The 17,175-nt window shown below is 35.4% G+C and overlaps 1 protein-coding gene across 4 annotated transcripts in view; it reads right to left on the bottom strand.

Annotated features, from left to right (window-relative positions):
- Cnksr2 (connector enhancer of kinase suppressor of Ras 2) overlaps positions 1 to 17,175 on the bottom strand; it is a 218,586-nt gene that overhangs the window by 24,901 nt on the left and 176,510 nt on the right. For all 4 annotated transcript variants that reach the window (XM_013026488.1, XM_013026490.1, XM_013026491.1 and 1 more), the window contains one exon: positions 15,059 to 15,611. In XM_013026488.1, the coding sequence (XP_012881942.1) occupies positions 15,059 to 15,611 (553 nt within the window). The remainder of the gene's footprint in view (positions 1 to 15,058; positions 15,612 to 17,175) is intronic.

The raw sequence follows: 17,175 nt of genomic DNA, 5'->3' as shown, positions 1-17,175 counted from the left end.
TTTTCTCTAGTCTTTAAAACAATGGAACAAGTCATGATAAATCTTTACAGTTTATTTTTTATATTTGAAAATTATTCTGATCATTCTTGTTCTTTAGCCATGAGAATTTCAAAATTGTAGGCATAATTCTCATCATTTTAATGGCACGATATTCTCCTGAAAATAAAAGTTTTGAATTCTTAGTCATTTTTTAGATATGTGACCGGGAGAACATCTGATCTTAACATATGAAAAAATACTTTTTTTTTCTTCTGTTGGTCATGGGGCTTGAACTCTGGGCCTGGGAGCTGTCCCTGCACTCTTCAGCTCAAGGCAAGCGTTCTACTGCTTGAGTCACAGCACCACTTCCGGGTTTCTAGTGGTTTATTGGAGATAAGAGTCTCATGGACTTTCCTGCTGGGGCTGGCTTTGGACCACGATCCTCAGATCTCAGCCTCCTGAGTAGCTAGGATTACAGGCGTGAGCCACCGGTGCCCGGCTGAAAATGTACTTTTGAATATCAGCAACATATAAGACTTTCTTACACATCTCAGAAACTGAAGACTAGTTTTATGTCTCTACTGGGAATACTGTTGATGTTAAGCAGTTGATCATTTCTTTTTTTTTATTGTGAAAATACTGTACAGAAGGGTTACAATTAGATGGGCAAGATAATGAGTACATTTCTTATCAAGCATTGTAGTCTCCTCCTTTGTTTCCCCTTCCCATCCCTTCCCATCCTCCCCCTGCCCCCCCAATCCTCCTTGCTCTCCCCCCTCCCCCCCAGCACCAAAGTTGTAAAGTTCATTTTCCATAACAGTGGATCATTTCTATAATGTAGCTGTCTCATTAATACTATCATTATTTGGGGTACATTTATTAAACTCTAAAGACATGAAAGTCATTTATAAACTCAGTGCTCAAGATAATAGAAATACTGCTAAAATTTTTTCCAGGATAGTAAAATAATATTTACTGCACTCATTTTAATTATTTATATTATATTATTCACATTCTAATTAATACTAATTAATAAAATTAGAAACCAAGTTTAATATACCTATGTCTTTTTTCAAAAGAAGTAGTTTTAGAAATAGTTTTAATGTTTATTTAGTCTTGGTTCTATGTGAATGAAGTACATTATAAACTTTATTTGATATATACAAGTCCAGTGACCTAAAACTAAACAATTTTGGCTGAGCACTGGCGGCTCATGCCTGTAATCCTAGCTACTCAGGAAGCTGAGAGTTAAGGATCATGGTTCAAAGCCAGCCTAGGCAGGAAAGTCCGTGAGACTCTTATCGCCAATAAACCACTCAGAAAACTGGAAGTGGCACTGTGGCTCAAGCTGTAGAGCACCTGCCTTGAGTTGAAGAGCTGAGCGACAGTGCCTAGTCCCAGAATTCAAGCCCCACAACCAACAAAACAAAACAAAAAAATCTAAACAATTTTGAAGGACTAGATCATGAATAATTATTCTTTTTTTCTGTCAGCTCTATTAATTATTTAATTGGATGAGATATATAATTGGCTATTCAAGTTGTACCCATGATATGGATTAACATTATTTTCATTTTACTATTATACATTCTGAACTGTTATCATGTATTCTCTAAAAATCATAATAGAAGAGATCATCTTCAATATAGAAGCAGCAGGTATCTAGCCTTAGATCATTATATCAAAATTCAAGGAGAGGGTAACAATGCTCGACAAGACATGTACTCATTACCTTACTCATGTAACTGTAACCCCTCTGTACAGCATCTTTACAATAAAATAAAATAAAACAAAAAAAACACAAATGTTCAAATATTTCACCTTATCAAAAATGCAAGGGACTACAAGTGTTCCAGACTTTCAAGGCTTTTTTCCTAAGCATTCAATATTTGCATAGAATTTAATATTTGAGTATTTTGATCTAAAAATCCAAAATCAGAAATGTTTTGAAATTAAAAACTTCCATAATATAAAAATCCAAAAATTTTAAGTTTTGAGGCTTTGAAGCATTTCAGATTTTGGAGTTTTTGATTGTGGATGCTCAACTTTTAGCAGGACATTATTACTTTATATAAAAGGACGTTAAACGGAGAGGTTTGAATGCCATTATTCTATGATTTGAAGTTACTATGATGTGAGTTATAGCAGAGTATAGAAATGATATATGAATAGAATCACTGAGTGAAGTTGACCAGAGAAATGGCTCATCAAAGATAGGGCTTTGGTCTAAAATGTAATCCACTAGAAATTTTTGGTATGTATTTCTTTATACTTAAAATGTGTAGGATTCCAATATGTACTTTATCCTGGTTTTATGTTACTCAGGATTGCAAGAAGAAAGGATTAGAAATATTGCAAACTGTCTTAATGAAGTCACCTGATTTTTATAGTTCTATTTTTCATTATTTACAGAATAACAGTTTGTGGATTAGTTTCTATGAAAATGCTTGCAGAAGAAAAATATAAATGTTATAATCTGAGCTTTATTACTTTCTGCTTTAAATCACCAATATGTTAACCACAGGGTTCATGAACCACAGTTCATGAAAGGTGAAAGAATACATATATATAATAAATGCATGTATTAAATCCTGACATTTCATCTTTCAGAAATATAAATAACTGAATTAAATGCATTTGAGATTGTGCAGTAAACAAGAAGGAGAACTTTTTTATGGTATTGTAGCTATAAAAGAGACTAGAAGAGTTCAGCACAATGGCATATGCCTATAATTCCAAGCTACTTAGAAATCAGAGGTAGAGGTGCTTGATTCCGAGAGCTAGAGATAAAAGAGAGGAGGACAGAAAGGAGGTTTATGTGTGAGTGAGTGTGTGTGTGTGTGTGTGTGTGTGTGTGTGTGTGTGTGTGTATGTAGGGATAGGTTTGGAGTGTGTGTGTGTGTGTAGAGAGAGAGAGAGAGAGAGACTTTTGGAAGACAAATAAAAATGTACAATGACAAGTAGTTTTTGAAAGTGAAATACTAGCACTATAAATATAAACTGTGCCAATGAGAGAAAGGATATGAAGCCCCAGCCAAGTTAATTATAAGGGGAGTTCTTAGGAAAAGCTTTTGTTTGAGAAAGATTTCTATAGAAGATGGAATGAATTTATTTGTAGTAACAAATAAATAATACTAAATAAGCATAAATAATACTAAATGCTTGTAAGAAGAATACCATGAGGACAAATGTTCAATTGAGGTCTGGGAAAAAACAAGAGCCTCAAAAACTTAAAAATAATAGTACATCTATTCAATTTCAATAAGTGTTTCAGGCTTTTCCTGAAAGGAGAAAAGTCTTCAAGGACATTCAAAAATGTTTGTAGAGACAAAAGACTATGAAGAACTGCTTTATGGTTCCTTTAAATAAGCAAGTTACAATTTTTGTGAATAAATATACATTTTGGAAATTATTATAGGGTTACTGTCCAAATCCTTTGAGACTTAACTGCTTAAAGCTTAATGGAACAGCTGCCTTATACAAATGAACCAACCAACCAATGTACCCAGAAAAAGTTCTATGAAGAATATGATAAGAAGCCTGATAGGAATATAGGATAAAGTTTTAGAATAGACCACGATTGGGGTAATTTTGTCCTTTGATTTTGATTGAAGGACTAACATGGATCTAATAGGAAAAATAAAGCATTTAAAGCTGTTTTGTACTGTATTTTGAGGCTGGGAGATAAGAAGAAAGGCATAGGCAGAGTGACTTATATAAGACAAAACTTTGCACAATACACTGAGGAATAAAATATGGATTAAAGGATATTACTAAGTAGGTGGATCCAAATGATTGAATGAAATTAATGTTAAGTTTCATATTGAATGCTCGGTCCTTTGGCTTGATCCTTGGTTCTTCCCTATTTAAAATATTTTCTTTAAAATGTGTATTTCTTAATCAATGAATCAGTTGAAAACACTGAAAGGATACTTGGAATGTTGGAAGATGAAGAATTCTTAGCCAACAATGCTCAACTTCTCTAGCCATAAAAGAAATACAAATCAAAACAACATTGAGATTCCATCTCACCCCAGTTAGAATGGCTATAATCAAGAACTCAAATAACAACAGATGCTGGAGGGGATGTGGACAGAAGGGAACCCTACTGCATTGTTGGTGGGAGTGTAAACTTGTTCAACCATTTTGGAAAGCAGTATGGAGGTTCCTCAAAAGGCTCCACATAGAGCTCCCCTATGACCCAGCAATTCCACTTTTGGGCAGTTACCTAAACAATCACAAACAAGGCCATACTAAATCTACCAGCATGACTATGTTTATTGCAGCATTATTCACCATAGCTAAGATATGGAACCAACCCAGATGCCCCTCAGTAGATGAATGGATCAAGAAAATGTGATATATATTTATATATTATATATGTATTTATATATAAATTCTATTCCTCCATCAGAAAAAATGATATCACCCCATTTGTTGGGAAATGGAAAAACCTGGAATAAATATATTAAGTGAAGTAAGCCAGGCCAAAAGAAACACAGGTCCCATGGTTTCCCTTATTTGCAATAACAAGTATACGTCTAGGACAAGCAGAGAAGTTCAAAAGCTATGTACATATGACCATATAAGATGATGCTAAGTGAAATGAACCCCAAGATAGTGACACAAGAGGTTTTATATTTGTTGCTGTTCTTTTTCATGTACTTATAATGTACTGTGTATTTTTTTTGTTTTTGTTTTTGGTATGTTCTTCCCCCAAGGTACAACGTTTGTTCTTACTGTATGTGATTCCAGTGCTCTGAATCTCGTATATACATTTTTCTAATTTGGGGAGGGAAGGGAAATAACAAAATGCTTAAATAAGGTTACAGGTTGACCCACTGTAACAATGAGATGTACAAGACACTATGCTGAAAACAAACTTTATAGCTTGGGGGAGGGCGTGGGGAGGTTGGGAAGTGAGGAAGGAAGGGATGGTAGGGGAAAAACAAAGGAGTGGGTAACAATGCTCAACAGGAAATGTACTCATTACCGTACACATGTAACTGTAAACCCTTTGTACAGTATCTTTACAATAAAAATATATATTGAAAAAAGGATCACTAATATCAAAGATGAAAAGCTACAGATTCTAAACTTTGTAACAGAGTTGAATGCTTCTAGGTGAAACATGATAAAATTTTAGCAGAAAAAATATACATAGTTGTATTTAGGTTAACAGTTAAGTATGGGATGCTACCTGCAGCTCAGGGACATTAAAGCATTATATGAACTATGAGTGAAGAGGTTAACATAATGTAAGTATGTTAACATAATATAATGTAACTATGTTAACATAGTGTCTAGATTTCTGTGATCCTTCCAATATGCATAAGAGAAACAAGGTATACATATAAAGGTAGCTGTGGTGAGTGATCTAGAATTCATGTCATAGGCAGAAAGTTAAGGTGATTGATTATATTAGGAAAAGCACAATAGGTAGCACAAATTGTGTGTGATAATGCAATTCCACTGTATGGTTTTGGAAATATGCAAAGCATTGTGATAAGAGCAACCCCAAAGCTTAAAGTTAGAACTCAGGTTCAATGTTTCACCTAATTTAAGAATCCCTAACTAATCTTTTTGAGACAGTGTCTCTGTACATTGACAAGACTGGCCTGGAAAATCTGGGTTCAAGAAAGCTTCCTGCCTCAGTGTCCGAAGTAGCTGAGACAATAGGCCACCATGCAGGTCTTCAGCCTCTTTTTTAAACCCTCTGAGAAATGGCAATCTCACTAACCCCACAATATCACTTAAGAGCAAATGCAGTAATTGGAATGTTCTTCCGTATATCAATCTAAAATCAGCCTTTGTGTAGTTCTACCTATTATGTTCTCTGAAACTTCGAAGACTATCTTCTCCTTCTACACAATGAACTTTCAAATGCTTGCTCTCATTTTATCTGACTTGAAATTTTATTTTCCACAATAAATAGAAAATTTATCAGAATTTTGCCTTTGTATAAATATAAGGAAGAGATTTTTAACTAGTAGTCTAACATGGAATGTCTTGTTTTTAGAAGCAGGAGCTCTGAGACACAAAAATATTTAAGTAGTATTTCAAAATATGCAAGTTGTAAGTAGTCATTGAAATAAGTAGAGGTGCAACAGCAGTTTTTGCAATATATAAAAGGTGTGAGGGTGAATGTAAGTGCCTTGGAACTCTGAAGTTCTATGCTGAGAGGGCAATTATTCATACTTAGAAGATAAGCATTATAAGCAGATTCCAATATAAAAATGTATCTATTAAATATTTCCCTTAATATAAAACATTTTAAAATTGATTGTGTAGTATAACTAGGGAAGAGCTGCTAACAGTAACACATTAAAAAAAGATGCATATTACCAATTTACAGGAGCATTCAAAGTTAAGGCTATCTCTTCACTTAATTATTACAGCAAAGATATTCAGCATTTGTACTGAATTATTTTTGGAATGGTAAACATCTTTGCTGCTTCTACTGCTGAGGCACAATCCTTCTAATTAAGTTAACAAAAGCCCATCATGTGTCTCAGAATCCAAGATGCTAAATCGAGAGGAGGCTGCCCAACAATTACATAGGGTATAAAAGACAATAGAGTTCAAAGTGAGGGGTGGAGCTTATTGTCAAAGTTTGCTGAAGGACTGTATTAAAGCTAAACTGAATCTAAGCTATCCTTCCTCCCTGTTCTTTTAAGGAAAAAAACCATGCAAATTCCTGAATTTGGCATTAAGAGTAAGGAGAAAATCGCAGAAATGTCAGGGGAAAAATGTAAAGTTTAAGTTTAGACATAATGAAGTGGTAGGTAATTTTTTTTCTTCTAGGAATCCCAAGATAATTGCTTTAAAATGTCCACTTCAAGAGGGTGAAGGAGCGTGTGTGTGTGTGTGTGTGTGTGTGTGTGTGTGTGTGTGTGTGTGTGTGTGAGAGAGAGAGAGAGAGAGAGAGAGAGAGAGATCAATGTAATAAAGTACTTCAAATACTTCTATGAGTCCACCTGTATCCCTATTTAAACGATTTGTTTTTTCCCTTCCCTTCCACAAATTATACCAACATCAAATACAGGTTGACCCATTCCAACAATGAGATGTACAAGTCGTTATGTTGAAAAACGAACTTTACAACTTTAGTGTGTGTGTGTGGGAGGATCAGGTAGGGTACTGGTGGGGGAGTATGGGAAGGGATGGGAAGGGGAAACAAAGGAGGAGGCAGCAATGCTTGATAAGAAATGTAATCGTTATCTTGCCCATGTAATTGTAACCCCTCTGTACGGTATTTTCACAAAAAATAAAATAAAATAAATAAAATCAGGCTTTAAATTAAAAAAACACAATTAACAGTCCAGTGTCTTATATGAATGTGTTCTATAAAAAATGTAAACTATTCCAAACTTTAACGAAAATGTAAGAAATATTTACTTGATATGAAAATATAGAATGTAAGTCATTCCCTTGGTAAATTATGTATGTAGGGGGTTATAAGTACTATTTTCTACTTATAGAAAGTTCTCCTTACATCAGGAAAAAAACCCAAAACATGTTTAGGCTCAGAGATTAAAAGTCAAGGCTACATAAACTGTATACAAATAAAATGTATACACACAAAAAACACTTCTATGAAAACAATAATGAAACTTTTTAAAAGTGTTTTAAAAAGTAGAACAACTGAGTTACATTCCCAGTTCCTATTTTTATTAAGGCTAATTGACTCTGGCTTAGCTGTTTTCATCACCAGCTCTAGTATAAGCTGACAGTATTGGAAAATCTCCATAAAGAAGGCAAAAGTTCATGAGTTACTTAAGCATTAGGCAAGTAGGTAAGAGAATTGATATGTGAGTCGGAGTATATGTATGGAGGGGTGTTAGTGTACATGTACAGTCATTGCCTTTTCTTCTCACATTTCCCCTTCCATCCTATTTGAAAAGGCCAACTGCTGACATTTCTGGGATTGAAATGGGTTCTGAGGTGGTAATTTGTCTAACTACACTTTTTGTAGTACTGAAGGGGTAAACTCAGGCCCTGTGTGTGCTAAGCAAGGTGCTTTATAACCTGAGCCATGCAAATAGCCCTTTCTTTTTTTAGTTTTGGGATAGGGTTTAGTTTATGCCTAGGCCACCCTGGTCCATGATCTTCCTATTTAAACTTCCTAAGTAGCTTGAGGACAGGCATGCATCACCACGCCCAGCTATTGAGATGTAAGTCTTCCTAACTTGATGCTTTGGCTGGCCTTGAACTATGCCTCTCCTGGTTTCTGCCTCTGAACTAGCTAGGATTATAGGTGTGAACTACTACTACCCCTTGCTTTGACTATTGCTTATATTATAAAGTAAGGCCACATCAAAAAGTTTCAGGAAAAGCCCATGAGTTACAGAAAAAAGGTACATGAGAAAAATAAATGTGTACCGGAATTAAATTTTAAGCCCTTACATTTTTGGCTGGATCTACCATAAGCCATAGACTGCTTTAGGCAATGGTTGTACAAATCAAGAATAAAATCACTGCTTTTAAGAAGTTTACGTTCTTGTGGGTAGAAATGGAAGTACGTCAGTGAGTGGTATTTACCATTATTTCAGAGTGATAAAGCTGGCAGCAATATAAAACAAGGAAACCACTCCAGATGCCCATGGTGGGGCACATTTAGGCAAGTCTGAGTCATCAGTGAAGTACTCAGAAGGGAAAAATTGAATTGAGACCCTACAAATAAATATTTGAGTATATACATATATCTACATATGCATGTACATGGCAAGGATTTTGATGTTTGGAATCTAAGGTTTCTTTTGAGTTTCCAAGTGTCCACATTCAAAAACTAAAATGAGTGATAAAAATGTAAACAAGGGTTTTTTCTATTTAGCTTCTTTCTTTTGGTATTTTAGCTTCTAGAGCACAGATAATAAATTAACTTGAAACATACAAAATTGCTGTTACTTTATCATTGTCACTTATATAAACAACAATTCATATGGGTCAACTCAGTGGCTGGACCTGAACAAAGACAGGTCATATAGTCAAGTAAACATTATTTACTGAGGCTTTCTGAGGCCTGATTACTATATAAGTACTGCAACTGTCCTTTTTGCCTAAATTCAAGTCTGCTCCAAATCTGCAGGCAATTATGTAACATTTGTTAGACAGGCTTAGAATGTGTCATATATATACTAAGTGCTTCCTGGTATTACCTCATTTAATTCTCATATAACCCCAAAAGGCAGCTACTTTTATCTTATTACTTAGTACTGGAAATATTCACCAATCATATTTCATCTAAGAGGCAGTGTGACAAATAGACATTTAAATTGAGAGATGTTTCCAGCAACTGTATTTTAAGCTAGGACGACATGTTTGTCCATTTATAAGGCAATAATAATTGTATTAAACATGCTATATTTTCAGGGTTATATAATATTTACACATGCATGTGTGTGTATACATACATATATATATATATATATATATAGAATTTCAAGAGCAACAAGATGTTTAAATGAAGTGATATGATCTGGAGTATATGTACATATATATCTTATACCTGTCCTGGACCTTGAACTCTGGGCCCGAGCACTATCCCTAAGCTTCTTTGCTCAAGACTAGCATTCTACTATTTGAGCCACAACTCCACTTCTATTTTTTTGCTATTAATTGGCCTGATTTCTTGCTTGGCCTGGCTTCAAACTGTGATCCTCCGATCTAAGCTTCCTGAGTAGTTGTGATTACAAGCATGAGTCACTGGTGCCCAGTTGAAGTATATTCTTGAGTGTGTGTGTGTGTGTGTGTGTGTGTGTGTGTGTATGTATGTATATGTATATATATGCATATATATGAGAGGAGTGAAATAATGCTTGAATGAATGAATATATCTCAAGATGTAACATATATTGATAGAGCCACTCCTACAGAAAGTGTTAACAAACATTACAGTATATTTTCTTCATAATCTTAAAAATCAAGCAGTGTAAGTCTAAATCAGTTTCACTTGTCATTTAGGCATAGGCATGTGGGAAAACCTTGGCTGATGGAATTTAGGGTTAAGTCTGCTAGCAGGATACAGAAAAAGTTTTCTTTGTTCTTTTAAAGATACTTTTAAAGAGGGCTCAGTATTTGGCTGTTTGGATACAATCTTACGAGAAGTGGTGCATAAAGCTTTTGCCATTACAGAAAAGTAAACTAAGAGTTCTGACATTGTACAGTATGAAATTCAGCACAAGGAAGTTTCACCTCTGAACTTCTTGTAAGTTAAGACAATAATTTTTTCCTAATTAAGCCCCCAAATGAGGGAGGGGCTTATGTTTGATCTCTGACCAGGATCAGAATTACAAATAGACTACTTTTTAATCTTCTGTGTTTTTATGTCTCCCTAGCAGTATTTCTTCAGAATCAGAAAATATAGTATTAAGGCATGCTTCTAGATGCTGTTCTTTCTTTAAATACACTTGTTATATAACCGGTGACAGATGGTGTCTTAAACTTTACAGAGGTGACATATTTAAGGGTCCGTTACTCTTTTTCTTACTTTATCATGTCTTTTAATTCACATTGCAGGAATCATTCATTAAACTACTCCCTTTAGACTGGAACTATAGTTTCAGAGATTTTTGATGATTATTGTTCTAAATCCTTTGTGTGAAAAATTTACTGTGTAAACAAAAAAGTAAAAAGTGCTGCAACATTTTTTTTTCTGTTTTTAACTTGTTCCTTTTCTCCTCCTTCAACAGTTTTGCATTCTGAGAATATCTTTCCCTTGCCCACACATCTCCTACCTGAATGTTCTCAAAAATAAAATTCACGGCTTTTAGAAAATCTTCAGGAAATTACTGTAGAATCCTTACAATGATTCAAGAGGATGAAGTATCTTCTTCTGTACTATATTGGTAGATATTATCCAACCTGCCTGCCTAGATAAATGCAGATTTTAGGCTATTGAGCTGTATATTCTGCACAGTTCCTAAGATATCACTGGTGCACCAAAGCATGCTAGATTTTAAAAATATAACTTTAAAGTATATTTCTCAGCAGATCTCCTTTTGAGAACACCAATAATATCTCATTCAGACAACCTAATGTGTACAGTAGTTATAAGGGAATAGATTTTTATCCATTTCCCTCCCTGCAGAAGACTTAGGTTTTGCTTTAGATTTCTAAGATCAAACTAAATATATGTACAAATTAAGTGAAACTATTAATGTATAATCTCCAATGTAATGGAAAGAGAACAATGTAACTTTGCTGAGTAAATGAGAGCACCAAGAATGTGTGGCTCAGTACTTTTATAACTGCCAGTGGGGAAATAAGTAGAATTAGGGGATCAAGCTTTTGAAAACCTCATCTAAACTGCCTACTATGACAAAAGAAAAGTAGTATTGTGATATTAGGGTAGATGATTTATGAATTAAGTGTATCTTTCTAATGGATCCTATAATTTTTGATTATGCCCCTTGAAAGTCGCATATGCTGACATAATTAATAATTTAATTTGGTGGAGGTATTATAAGGCCCACACCTCAATAAGCTTGGAAACTCCTAATTGGGATAATAGGAAATTACTTGTCTTCTCCCAAATGCCAGTGAAGTAGGTCAGGATAATTAATATTCAAGCTGACTTTTCAGTCAAAGGAAAATAAGACAAGTCTCATCTGTGTACTTTTAGTACCATCCATTTCAGACTAAAATGAGTTCAGCCTGAGAAATCACAGCATGACTCAGTTAAATAATTGAATTTCAAAATAAGACAAAAGGTACCCTAGTTCAACCATGTGAACAAGATTGAAGCCTGTTCTAAGGAAGGCTAAATTTATACCTCATGAGAAGGGCCAAATTCCACAGTCATAAGGAAAATTTAGAAGAAATTCAGGATTTAGGCACGCCTTGCTTCTTAGATTGCCTTGTAAGCACCATATAATATATGCCATATTATATAATATATGCCATATTATATAAGGTGAAATAAAATTCTAATGATAACAAAGGGGTCTGTCTGATGCTATAATTCTTCATCCCAAAGGCATATTTTCATGTTTTCTTTGATTACCCCTTTTGCTAACCTTCCCGATATTTCTTTTTTAAAAAGTTATGTTTTTCCTATCTTTACATAGTTGTACAAAGGGGTTACCATTCAACAAAGCAGTTTATGAATACAATGCATCTTGATTGATATCACCTCTTTCAGATACATTTCATTTTAATTTTTTGAAAAGCTGCAAATGATGTTTGGAGCCAGATATAGCAAAAGTATTTCCCCTGTACATCTACACTTGATTACTATTAATTCTGCTTGGTGGGTCAAACCAGATGGTGGCCTTGGGCAGGACAGTCAGTAACGAACAGATTGCTGATAGACTTCAATTTTTACAATTATCTGCTGCCTAATGAACTGTATGATAGTAAAGTGACTGAGCTGCGTTGAAAAGTGTGATATCATGTGACAGCTGACATCATAGCTACAGCTTCTCATTCCTATGTGTAATTTGTGCTCTGTTGGCATGATATTAACAGCTTGGTTTAAATAAGCAACTTGTATCTTCACTGCCAATGAATACTCAGGTTAGTCATAAGTGTGCCACCCTATAGCTAGATCGGAAATTATATTTTGAATTTTAATGCTGTTTCCCCACATGAATTTTTATCAAGTTGTACACTTCTAACTACTAGCAATGATATTGCAATCCCACCTCATCGTTAGAATGGTAAACATAAATTGCATCAAACAAGAACCATCTGTCTAGGCAAGCATGAAATGCATTGCAATGTTGAGTACAGTTTGAAGTACACTGAGACATCAAGTGGAAGATTTATGGAAAAATACCCAGAAAAAAATGGGGCTTCACCTCTTGTGAAACAGATATGATTGAGAGAGCATGGTTGTCCCAGAATGCTAGACTATAAAATATGTGATATTCAAATTATTGACACACTAGGGATGTTCTGCCTTATAATATATGTTCCACAAAGGGAGAGTATACTGGGAAAGATGGACAGTACCAGATAGTTATTCATTGAGAACCTGAAGAAAAAATCCTACTCACTTAGGAGTACAGAATAGAACGACAAAAAAAGAGACTCTAGAAGAAAGAAAGTCTGCAGCCATTTAACTGGAGATGCTCCATGAGCTCCTGGAAACTTGAAGAAAGATCAGGAATGGTACCATGTTTACCCTTTGGATCCTTCCTAGTGCTTTCCAACAAATTGACCAAGATGAAGTGCTAAAGACCTTTTTTATTAAAACAAAAACAGCAGTATCCATGACTCCTTATAGAAATGATGGAAAAAATTCTGAATAGAATTCTCTATTTTAGAGAGTGTGCCTAATTGCAGTAGTTTATTTTAAAATTCCTTGGATAAAGTTAATTTTTTCTAATGTTTATAGAATACTCAACAAACCACATATTTGTTCATAGCAATTGTGCAGTACCTGGATGAAACTTGAACTGACATTTCAAATTCATCTTAAAATTTTAGAAAACAAGCTATTAATTCTAGGAATTGTTAGGACACTGAGCATGAATTATGTCTGCCAGAAGTCCTACAGTGGCCTAGCATGACTCCTTAATATTTCTCCACAAGACTGTTCCATAATCTCTGAGAGATGTCACTGTTGGGAGGGCTTGGCAAGTAATAGATGGTAATTACCTTTCCTGCACCTTTGTAATATTTCTCATGGAGATTATGGCTAAAATATACTTCATACTGAAGCTGTCTCAGCATGTGAAGTTTATTATAAGCAATTCGTACATTTTCATGGAGATTATAGCTACTGAAGCTGGTTCAGCCTGTGGGGTTTATGATGAGCAATTCTTATATTTTCTTGTAGAAGATACAACATTTTCATTTAGTAATACAATGAAGATCTGCACCATAAAAAGAGGTTTACTGTGTTCTCATGACAACAGTCACCAATGTGGCTCTCATTTTAAATGAACCAAACTTCATACATCAGGCTTCTGACCTATTGGTAACTTATGAGTTGTTTTTCCAATTGTGACCAAAAAACTTAGGTCACTATATCCTGTATCAAATTCTTGCAAAATGGGCTGACAGCTCCATTTTTGTTCCTATGTTTTAAAACGAGAAATTTTTTTAAAAGAGAAGGGGACCAAATTTGTAACTACTTTCATCACCATTGGTCTAAATTGGCTCAGATTGCATTTTGAGTAAAGTCTGCTATACTATTTCTCCTATACTTACATTCTTTTGCATTTCATGTTTAGGATTTATAGCCAAGTTATAATTTTCTTCCTAACCAAAATAATGTGGGTTATAGCCTTTCCTTTAAACTAGCCTCCCACTTTTGGAACACAATATTATGTCAGCTAAAAAAACTTGGTGTTAGCATGTTGCTTAAAGTACTCGATTCCCACCAAACATATTCTTAATGCCAAAACCCCAAGAGGATTATTTAAATGACTTTTCTCTCTTTCAAGTTGATTTTTATGAAATTGATTTTTTTCATTAATACATATCTCCAGAAAGTAGATGAATGTGTTGGCAAATTGGTTTCTAGAAACAAGTTCAGCTATTTATAATAACAGACATGCGATGTAAAATCTTTCTCTGGAATAAAACTGTTTTTTGATTTCTCCTTTAAGTCTGACATCGAAAGGGTGCACGTGTGTGTGTGTGTGTGTGTGTGTGTGTGTGTGTGTGTGTGTGTGTGTAGGGGATGGGTGAATATGTGTATTTGTGCATGTTTTCACTTAGTCAACCAAAGTTCAGGGGTCTGCCAACATCCTGCCTGAAGCATTTGTAGTTTCTTATTTGAAACTCGGGGGGTGGGCAATTACTGTGGAAAAACAGATGAGAAGAAAGTAGATAAGAGAAGGAAGAAAAAGGAAAGAAAACTATTAACCTTAAAAGGCAAATGGGTGGTTGGAAAAAAAAAAAAACCAAACCAATTATTTGCTCCAGTACTGGGTGTCCTGGCCCATAAGCTTCATTATACATCATTTTTTTTTTCATGTTGCTAAAGTTCTGAAAGTAGTGCACCAAGGGAGACCTAACTTCCTATGCAGCAAGACCATGATTTTACGCAAGAAAGGCAACAATTTTATTTTTTGAAAAGGTTAGGGCTTTGTGTCCACGGACTACAAATCTCTGTAAGCATACTTACTTTTTTCTCCTATGTTTTCCCCTGCTGCCTCTCCTTCTTCTTCTTCCTCTTCCTCCTCCTCCTCTTCCTCCACCTCTGGCGGCTGCACCTCATCTTGTGGGTCACAGGTACTAACTGGCGCGTTCAGGCAGCAGTGGTTGAACCCACTATCTCGAGGCAGCGTGAAACTTCGAGGCTTGCCCCCGTTGCCATTTAGCACTTGCATCCTCTCGCTCTCAGCTAGAGGGTATGGCCCATAATGATCCTGTAGATGGCACTTCTGAGTTGGAAGGGTGGACTGCCGCCTGTGCTCCGGGGAGAGGGCTGCCGAGTCAGAGAAGACAGAATCCTCCAGGGGCAGAGTCTGAAGATAGTGTAAGCCCGAACTTGTCAGGGGCGTCTCAATTAAATCCTGCCAGGAACGGCGCTGACTCGCTGTCTTGCGGATGGGAGACACTGCACTGCTCCCAGTTACTTCTTGGCGGAACTCCTCATGGGATGACTGAGACTGAGAGGTCTCTGTAGAGGAGAGCCGGCTGTGCTTTGCTTCCACATAAGGGCTGGCACAACTCATCTGCAGGAAAGGAGCCTTTGATTAGTCTTCCTAGAAATATCAGATCTAGTGCCAAGGACGGTGTTGACCAGGAAATATTTAAGTGATTGGTTTTTAGGTGGTCAAGTATGGACTCAGCAAACTGGCAGCCATCCCAAAGGTAGGCGCCAGATTGCATTTTTGTTTAGAAATAGAGACATGGATGAAATACAGCTGTATCAGGCACTCACGAAAAATTCAATACATTAATACAATCTCACGCAATGAATGCTGTTTGTTAAAATGTGAGTGCTTATAGAAGAAATAGCAACTAAAAATATAGTTTAAAACCTCAACTCTGAAGAAGTATATCATCTGCAAATGCTTATTGCTGGATTTTATGTAGTCTAGGGGGTGACAGAAAGGAGAGAGACTGCTGGATCTGAGAGCAAAAATTGTATACACACAGACTAAACCTTTCTTCCTAGGTGAATATGTGCCCCTGTGGGAGCCGACAGAACAGCTGTCTTAAGGTTTTGTTAAGTCTAGAGAATTAAAAATGTACACAGGATGAGATTATACCTTGTTGGGGATTAACATTTGCTTTGAGCATAGACACTGTAGGATATATAAACAAAAAAAAAGGAGGGATATTTTTATCTGTGGAATTTAAAGTTTGGGAATCTATGTTGTGCAGAAAGCGCAACCAAGGAAAAGGAAGGACTAGGAAGAGGAGAAAAATGTAGAACACTTGCAGTGTACATACCTCCTGTGGCAAGCCTTACTCTAGTTCTGGAGGCTAACAGGCTAGGCTAAGTGCCTTTCTGGCAGAAGAGGCCAGATTTGTTAAATGTGATGGTCACAAATGGAGTTGAGATGGTCAATTCATTCCTCTTAATAAAGGAGTAGTAAACAATAATATTAGTGATAATATATTATAATAATAATAAAGGAGTAATAAAAATTACTTTTGTGGGTACTTGGTTACCTTTCAATGTATTAATAATAATGTGAAGTTCCCTTCTTGAAATTCACAAGTTGCTATATATACTTAAAAAGCTGTTCAGTAAATCTGTGTTTTGTCTCTCTCTTTAATAAATATTTTAAAGGAAGTATTCAGATCCCAATATTTTAGGGTAAAAGGAAACATATGAATTATATCCCTGCAAAAACAGAAATTGAGTTAGGATGACTGTTGTTGTCATCTAAACCCAGCTTCCTTTTCTCTTGTGGAATATTCAGTCCCAATATAGGCAGAATTAATTGTTAAAGTAACTTGGCTAGGGATCTGAGAGCATTAGCTCTGATCTGAGATTCTTAGATAGTCTCAGTAATTCTGATGGCATAGGATGAAATGGTCTCGACAAAACAAGGACAATTGTTTACCAGTTAAAAGATCAAAAGCATAGCTTATACACAGAATTATTTGTACTGGCTTGAGAATTTTCGAGCACTATTTAAACATACACAAAACCAGATCCCATAGCCATCTAAAATGCTACACGCACAAATATCTTCACTATGGATACAATATTATTTTTTGTGGCACTGAGAATCAAATCCAGGGAATTAAACATGCTAAGCAAGAATTCTTCCACTGAACTAC

The sequence above is a fragment of the Dipodomys ordii genome, unplaced genomic scaffold (assembly GCF_000151885.1).
Source record: "Dipodomys ordii isolate 6190 unplaced genomic scaffold, Dord_2.0 Scaffold94, whole genome shotgun sequence".
NCBI classification, from domain to species: domain Eukaryota; kingdom Metazoa; phylum Chordata; class Mammalia; order Rodentia; family Heteromyidae; genus Dipodomys; species Dipodomys ordii.
This window is presented reverse-complemented; position numbering and strand designations above follow the sequence as displayed.